The 8887-nt window shown below is 41.9% G+C and overlaps 1 protein-coding gene across 1 annotated transcript in view; it reads left to right on the top strand.

The window, feature by feature from the left end:
* Window positions 1–6: 6 nt before the first annotated feature.
* The window catches only part of Zswim5 (zinc finger SWIM-type containing 5), a 108817-nt gene continuing 99936 nt past the window's right edge, over window positions 7–8887 (top strand). Inside the window, exon 1 of the mRNA XM_005370027.3 lies at window positions 7–726. Within this exon, the coding sequence (XP_005370084.1) occupies window positions 129–726 (598 nt within the window). The 5' untranslated portion in view covers window positions 7–128. The remainder of the gene's footprint in view (window positions 727–8887) is intronic.

Below are 8887 nucleotides of genomic sequence, written 5' to 3' on the forward strand. Positions count from 1 at the left end.
TCGTTCGCCCCGCCCCCTCCCCACAGCGCCGCCGCTGGGCGCTTGCGCGGGGCGCGTGGCCGTGGCCGGGGTCTCCGCCGCAGCCCGAGCCGCCGCCTCCGCCTCAGTCAGTCAGTCAGTCCCCAGCAATGGCGGAAGGAGGTGAGCGAGAGGAGCTGCTCTCGCCGCCGCCGATCTCTCCGGCCAAGCGGCTGTGCTCGTGGCCCAGCCCGCAAGCTCACCACCCCCGCGGGACTCCCGGGGCGGCGGGCGGAGGGGTGGGGGTCGGTGGCGGCGGCTGCCTGGCCCCCGGGGCCCGCCCCCACCTGCAGCCCGAGTCCTTGCTGGACTGCGCCGCCAAGACGGTGGCAGAAAAGTGGGCGTACGAGCGCGTGGAGGAGCGCTTCGAGCGGATCCCCGAGCCGGTGCAGCGCCGCATCGTCTACTGGTCCTTCCCGCGGAATGAGCGGGAGATCTGCATGTACTCCAGCTTCCAGTACCGGGGCGGCCCGGGCGCCGGAGCGGCTGCCGGCGCCGCGGGGTCTTCGCCGGTCGAGGAGGGGCCGCCGCCACCCCCGGGGACCGCCACTCCGGCCGGCTCCGCCCCCGGGGCCGCCGGGGCAGGCGCGTCCCCCGGGCTGGGCACTGGGACTGGCGTGGCGAGCGGTGTTGGCGGCGAGGGGCTGCCGTTCCGCCGGGGCATCCGTCTGCTGGACAGCGGCTCCGTGGAGAACGTGCTGCAAGTCGGTAGGTGCTGCCCGGCCCCTCTCCCTCCCCTGCTTCTTCTGCAGGTGCCTCCCAAGCCCGGGATCGCAACCCCGGCTTTCTGCCCAACTCCTGTGTCCCCGCCGAAGGATAAAAAAGTCACATAAAAAACTTTTCCTAACGTTTCCTTCAGGTCCACTTCTGTTCTTTCCCCTCACCGGCTGCCCCATTTCTTTTTGTTTGAAGAGCGAATAGGGGGTTTCTCTCTCTCTCTCTCTCTCTCTCTCTCTCTCTCTCTCTCTCTCTCTCTCTCTCTCTCTCTTCCCCACACTAAAGGCATAAGGATGGGGAGATAGGTGCCCTTTTGGATGCAACAATTTTCGAAACGCGTTTTACTGATTTAAGTTTAGAGGAGAAGGGATCGTTAGTGAATCTGGAGAAATAGGTCTTAGAGGGAGTATTTGAGGGACAGGCTGTCACAGCCAATCTGTAGTTACAGCAGATTGAATCCGGGTGTAATTAACTTTCACATCGGAAAAAAACAACAGAATACTGTGCATTTTAGACAATTTTAATTTTCCGTTTTAATATTTTTTCCCCTGGGCCAGTAATGCCTGGGAATCTAGGCTGCAGATTAACAATAACCGAAGATGGAAATGTGACAGCTTCTCTTCTCTACACCCCCATCCATGGGAAAGGGGGAAAAAAGCCACACAATCTGGAGTGGGGGCGGGGTCTGGCTTCCTTGTCAGACGGGGTAAATCAAAAGCCAGTCACGTTGGATGTTTCAAATGCTTTTCATTTAACACGTCTTCGATTCGCTTTTGTTTTATCTTTTTGTTTGTACAAAAATGGAAACTGGTTCTTTTCATCTACTCTTGTCTTGAGCTTCCAGTTAGTTTGCTAATCTTTTTAAGTATTTAACTAAAGTGTACCTGATTTGTGGAGTGATCAGGGAGAAAGGAAAAAAACGACATTGTTTAACATTGATTCGCTATGCAGAATATTAAACCACTTTTGGGGCTTTTTAGATCATTATAGCATTCTGGGAGCACATATCCTTATGTATTTTATTGTACAATATATGCTTTTATTTACTAAAGGCAATACTGATTTTTCTAAAGGAGTTGAAAGGAGGATATTTCACAGGGGCAGGCAAACATCCATATACAAACCCAAGCATCTGGCTCTCTTCGCCCAAGGTAAAACCAACATATTCGGAATTATTTCCCTTTGAAAACTGGTACATCACAGTGTTTCTCCTTCCAGTTATTGAGCGTGAATGAATTCTGTGTTTATTTTTTAAAAAGCATACTATAATTCTTATGTAAGTGTAAAATGCATATTTATTATGTGCCTGAATATAGGGATACTGAATTGAAAAGTTATGCTTATTTGAAAAATATCAGTGGTTTGTGTATACTTTAGAAAGAATGAGTTGGATAAATGGGTGATTATGATATACAACTTTAATATTGAAATATTGAAAATATGAAAATGAATATGTTTCATTTTGTTAATTTCTAAGCTTTACTCTTGAAAGAAAGCATTTCAAACTTGAAGGGAGCAAACAGGGCAGAAGAGTTTCTGTCCCTTCCCCCACCTCCCAGTGCTGGGGATTGAACCTCGGGCCTCTGGCATGCTAGGCAAACACACTACTACTGAGCTGTAACTCCAGCCCCAAGAGGTGCCTATTTTTAGAGTGATTAAAATGTCAAGTTCCAAGTGAAATCAGATTTAGAGGATGATCCAGATCATATTCAAATCACATATTCCTCTTTTTGTATGAGAGTTAGTGTACGGGGTGATGGACGTGTCCATGATCATTTCAGGGACCCCGAGAAGGACACAAACAAACATTGTCTCATTTATTTGGATTTCCTAGATAAAGAATGAATTACACTGTATTTGAGAACCAGGTGCTTTGAGTTTTTTATTTCTCTGACCTTAATTTGTTCTAGTAAGTATGGAAGAAGATATCTCATTTCATTATTTAAAGCATTTTGACATTAATCACCTTGTAATATGAAAAACTAGAAGCCCATCCCTCTTAATGTTTTGTGTGTCTTAATCCAGATGATCAGTTTTCTAAAAGCATTGCAAAGTGAGTCATTTGCATATAATCTGATAGTAAATATTGTTCTCTAGCTTATAACGTCACTTTGAACTCAGTTTGATTCTTACATCCCACTAAGAATTCTCTGTATTTCCTTAGTGTTTCCAAGTCATAGTATGATCCTGGAATGGGGGGTTGTTAAAGATAGAAAGGAAGAAACTTCCGGATAGTTCTATAATCACTGCATTTTATTCTTTTAATTTTGTTTTAAAGATTTATTTTATGTATACATGTGAGTGCCTAGATGTATGCCTGATGCCCATGGAGGCCAGAAGAGGGTGTTGGACCCCTGGAACTGGAATTATAGGCAATTGTGAGCCACCATGTGGGTGCTGGGAACTAAACCCTGGTCCTTTGCTAGAGCAGCATGTGCTCTTAACTGCTGAGCCATCTCTCCAGTCTTAAATTTTTGGTTGAGAAAAGGTTTTACTGTGTAGCTCAGGGTGGCCTCAAACTCGTCAATCCTCCTGCCTCAGTATCCTAAGTTCTAGGATCGCAGACATGACCCACCGAATTTTAAAATCCTTTAAAAAATTCACAATGGAAAATTTTGAAAGGTATTTTTAATTTTTCATTACTTGAGTCTGTGTGTACATGTGCCTTCAGTGTAGGGAGAGGGCACGTCAGATCCTCAGGAGCTAGAGTTATGGTGTGAGTCACCCCATGTGGGTGCTGGGAACTGAGCTAAGGACCTCTATAGGAGCAGGCATCAAGCATTCTTAACCGATGAGCCATCTCTTCAGCCCCTTATAATGTGTTTTTGTTTTTTTGTTTGTTTGTTTTTGTATAACATAGTATACTCTTGTAAAACCAGCACTCAAGTGGAGGCAGGAAAATCTTGAGTTTGAGGCTAGCTTGAGTACATAGTAAGACTCTTAAACAAACAAAAAAATCACAACACAAAAGTTTTTAGAGAAAATAAGAGCAAACAAAACTTTTATGAAGACTATATAGGTTAAATCCTGTTACTTCAAATTACTTTCCCCAGGTTGACTAAATTCTATAGCTTGTGAGTGCTTTCCACTTAGAATCATTAGAAGTCAGTGTGCATGGGCGCTCTGTGGAAACGTCACATTTTGAATGAGAACTAAAACTTCCTACCTTGATGTCAACAAAAAGGAGAAATGTAGGTTTATTATGTTTAAAGATATATTTCTTTACATAATAATACTGACTCAAAAATAATACCGATTCAGAAGAATTGTTCCTTTTAAAAGGGAAAAATTAGTCTTTTCATGTATTTATCTAACTTTGAAACTGTGTTAATAAATTTGCAACCTGATCCCTCAGTGTTCTGATTTTAAAAATGTTTTATTTGTATTTTCTATGGATGCCAATACTACCTTGTGAGGGATAGTTATAACTACAAAGCTAACGGTTGTAGTTGAAGCAGACAATTTCAGGAAATTATCCACAATTGAAGTCTATAATTATGTATACTTGTGTATCATCAATAAAAATATCTATGAAGTTTCTTGTGAATCTTTGCAAGTATAATAACTGTTCTTTTTATTGTTGTTATTTGTTTGTTTTGTGATTTCTATAATGGAGTCCAGGCTAGGCAAGCAGTCTGCTACTGACTTACACCTGTAGCTCCAGTTAATGAATTTTATATGAAATTAATTTCTATATATAATATTGGGGAACACAAAAGATATTTAAACCTACTAGAAAGCTTTATAGTATCCTCTGTAAACTCGAATAGAATAGGTAAAATTACAATAAAATTTTGTAATGGAAATGGCTTAATTTATATGTAGAATATCACAAAAGGCAGCCATATACCTTTAAGGAATATTTGGTGACATTAAATTTTCTTGTTTTTTAAGATAGAATCTTACTATATATGCCTGGCTGGCCTGGAATTTGCTGTTTTTGTAGACCAGGCTGGCTCTGTACTCAGACAGATCTGCCTTTCTCTGTCCCACCAAGTACTGGGATCAAAGATGTCCCCCACTACATCCAACTCATTAAAATAAATAAATAAATTGTTACACTTATTTATTTGTGTGTGTGTGTGTGTGTGTGTACTTTATGAAATGATGTGTGCAGAAATCAGAGGATAGTTTACGGGCACAGGTTCTTTGACGTCACTTTGATCCCGGGTATCAAAGTCAAGTTATTGGCCGTAGTGCTAAAGCCTTTATCTGTTGAGTCATCTCATGGTCTGGTAACATTTTTTTAGTGAAAAAGTTTATCAAGTTTTAAATCTTTTGGTTATGTCTTCTTATTTATTTATTTTCAGAGTGAGTTCTCTCCTTCCCTTATTGTATACATGGAGTTTTAAATTTTTTTTTATTTGTGTGCATATGCCATGTGTGCATGTATATGTAGAAGCCAGAGGTCAGGATCAGGTATCAGTCCAATACTTAGGAGAGCCTTTCACCTCTCCTCTCTTTAAAAAAATTATTATTATGATTTTTTTTTTTTTTTTGGTTTTTCGAGACAGGGTTTCTCTGTAGCTTTGGAGCCTCTCCTGGAACTCCCTTTGTAGTCCAGGCTGGCCTCGAACTCACAGAGATCCACCTGCCTCTGCCTCCCGAGTGCTGTATGTGTGTCTTTGCACATGTCAGTATGTACATGTGGGTGTTGGTGTCCTTGGATTCTGTGAGTTACAGATGGTTGTGAGCTACCTGTCACAGGTGCTAGGACTTCTGCAAGAGCAGTATGTACTCTTCACTTCTCTCTAGCCCCCACCTTGTTTTTTGAGACAAGCTCTTTTACTAAAAGCTGGGGCTCTTGGCTTAGGCTAGGTTGACCTGACCAGCCAGCAAGACCCTGGACTCTATTTATTGCTGATTGCAAGTGCACCACCATGCTTGGCTTTCTCCGTGGGTGCAGAAACTTGTACTTGCAAGGCAAGCACTTTATTGCCTGAACCATCTTCCTGGCTCTGTACCTGCATGTTAGTGTTCAGTAAGTGAACATTCAGTAAGGGAATGAATGTTGAGTGGACTTTTCAGTGTTGTGAAACTGATGAACTGTTGCCGGTGCACCTGTAGGCCCAGCTACTCAACAGGCTGAGCTAGAATAGCTTGAGTCCAGGAGTTCCTGACCGCACAATGTAAAATAGCAAGACTTCTTTCTCAAAAGAACCAGCCAACCAACCAGCCAACCAGCCAACCAGCCAACCAACCAACCAGCCAACCAACCAGCCAACCAACCAGCCAACCAATCAGCCCACCGAGCCACCGAGCAAACAGTCAATCAATCAGGCAAACAAAAAAATAATATACCCACATCCAGAAAAACAAAAATCAGCAGCAAAAATTCTGAAAGGAGAAGAGAGAGAAGCCTGAATTTTTAGTGTGAGCATTGTCATAGGGAGTGGTGAGGAAAACTCCAAACTTGCCCACATAAGAAATGGATGAGTATTACAGCATCATATGTGAAGTGAATTATCATTTTTCTAAATATAAGAAATTATTTCTTATAAGGGTGGCCATCTCAGGAATGGAGTTTTAGATCTTGAAGATAATGGACAAACTAAAGAGAGTAGACTTCCTTTCAGAGGTTACCGTTAGGGCAGGTGCTGGGCTGAGCGCTTGAGTACTCGCCTCGTGTGTAGGTTCTGGATTCAGCTCCCAGTGCCACAAGTTTGAAATGTTTTGTGTTTTGGTCATCCTTATTTATTTCACAATACAGTTTTACACAGAACACTAGAAGAACTTTTCTTTGCATTTTACAGGAAGACTTGAAACAGACAGAGTTTCTTTAATCAAAGTACATCCACAATTTTAAACATAAGTACTACTGAAATGTGAGTTTAAAGCCTAGTTTAAAGTCATCACTGAAGAAGGCTGGAAATTGATTTATGCCTATGTGAACCAAGTAATTTTTCCTACTTCAGCAAGGGTTATGAAGCTGGACATGGTGGCACATATCTTTAACTGAGTACTCTAGAACAGCGGGTCTCCATCTATGGGTTGCAACTCCTTTGGGGTTGTCAGTTGACCCTGTCATGGCCTAAGACCACTGGAAAATACATATCTATATTGCGATTCATAACACTAGCAAAATTGCAGTTATGAAGTAGCAACAAAAATAATTTTATGGCTAGGGTCACTACAACGTGAGGAACTGTATTAAAGGGTTGAAGCATTAGGAAGGTTGAGAACTACTGTTGTAGAGTCTGAGGCAGGAGGGTCAGGAGTTCAGACTCATCCTGAGCCATATGTTGAGTTTGAGGCTAGCCTGAGCTACATGAGAAACTATCTCAAAACAGCACCTCCCACCCCTACTCCCCATCTCCACAAAAAACAACAACAACAACAACAACAATAAAACCCCACAAAAACACAAAAACCCACATGCCTATGAAAACTCAAGGCATTAACTGGTGGTATTCATTTTGGGTTAGGGTTTTAAATATGGGACTATATACTGAAAGGTCAGTGGTTCATGCAACAAAAAGTGAATTTCATGATTATGGGTTTATCTCAGTGGTGGGGGGGGAAGGCTTGGCAGACATGTGTAAAGGACTATGGTTCAAACCCATTTCTTTTTCTTTCTTTCTTTCTTTCTTTTTTTTTTTTTTTTTTTTTTTTTTGAGGCAAGGTTTCTCTGTGTAGCTTTGGCGGTCCTGGAACTCACTCTGTACCCAGGCTGACCTTGAACTCATAGAGATCCACATACCTCTGCCTCCTGAATGCTAGGATTAAAGGCACCTGCCACCACAGCCCACCCTCAAACCCACACATTTTTTAGGAGACAATAATTCATCTTTTTTTTTTCCCCCAAGGCTAGGTGCACACCATGGTACCTGGCACTGGGTCACTTTTATGTGAATTTTCTGTCATGTAGTTTGTTTATAAGCTAATTTCTTTCCTATAAAGGCAGTGTACTTCTTGGTCATTTTTAACCTGCCCTTGAGTGTATGGTAAGAAACCATAGTCATTTTGGTATTAACATTTAGCATTTGTCCTGGTTAGATTTATTTTATTTTTTGTCAGCTTGATACAGTCAGCATCATCTGGGGAAAGGAAACCTTAATTGAGAATATGCCTCCAACGGATTGGCCTGTAGGCAGGTCTGTGGGACATTTTGATTAATAATTGATTTGAGAGGGCCCAGCCCACTGTGGGCATTGCCACCCCTGGGTAGGTGTTACTGAGTTGTCTAAGAAAGCAGCCTGAGCAAGCTACGGGGAACAAGCCAGAAAGCAGCATTCCTTGGTCCCTGCTTCAGTTCCTGCCTTGAGTTCCTGTTCTGACTTTCTTTCATGATGGCCTACAACTGTAACAATCACATCTTCCTTGAGTTGCTTTTGGTCATGGTCTTTATCACAGCAGAGAAAACCAAACTAACACAGCATGTGTGATCATATGCAAAGTTATTCTGTGATACTTTTAATAATAATATGTATCCACTGATTTTGATTTTCAATATAACTTTCTCTCCCTTAGAGAGATTAATGTAATTTGTCCTAAATGGTGTTCAAGAAACATGTAGTTATAATTTTCTTTTTTTGAGGCTCCCAACCAGCTCTCAAAATAAAGACATGGAGACTTTTTTAAAATCATGAATGCTCAGCCTAGGCTTGTTCCACTAGCCTTAACTTTTAACTTAATTTAATCTGCTTTATCATCTACATTTTGCCTTAGGGTTTTAAACTTTCATTCTGTATGTCCTACTTTTCTGCTTCCTCTGTGTCTGTCTATCTGGCCCCTGGTTCTCCCTATTGTCTCCTTTTCTTTCTTTCTTGAGCCTGAATTCCTCCTCCTATATATTCTTCCTGCCAGAAGTTTTGCCTATACCTTCTTCCTCAATATTGGCCAGTCAGCTTTTTATTAGATGAATCAGTTGCTTTAGGTAGGCAAGGTAAAACAGCAACACATCTTTTCATAATTAAACAAATGTAACACATCTTTATACACAGTTAAACAAATATTCTAAAACAGAATTTTTTAAATCTATGTATTTATTTTAAGGTAACTTCTCATTTTGTAGCCCAAGTTGGCTTGGACTTCATTGCAATCCTCCTGCTTCAGCCTCTTGAGGTCTTAAGAGTATAGGTGTGAGCCACTGTACCTGTCTAACAAATGTTTATTGAGTGAAAGAACAGTCATGGGCGCCACCACGGCCCTG

The sequence above is a fragment of the Microtus ochrogaster genome, unplaced genomic scaffold (genome assembly GCF_000317375.1).
Source record: "Microtus ochrogaster isolate Prairie Vole_2 unplaced genomic scaffold, MicOch1.0 UNK69, whole genome shotgun sequence".
Taxonomy (NCBI): Eukaryota; Metazoa; Chordata; class Mammalia; order Rodentia; family Cricetidae; genus Microtus; species Microtus ochrogaster.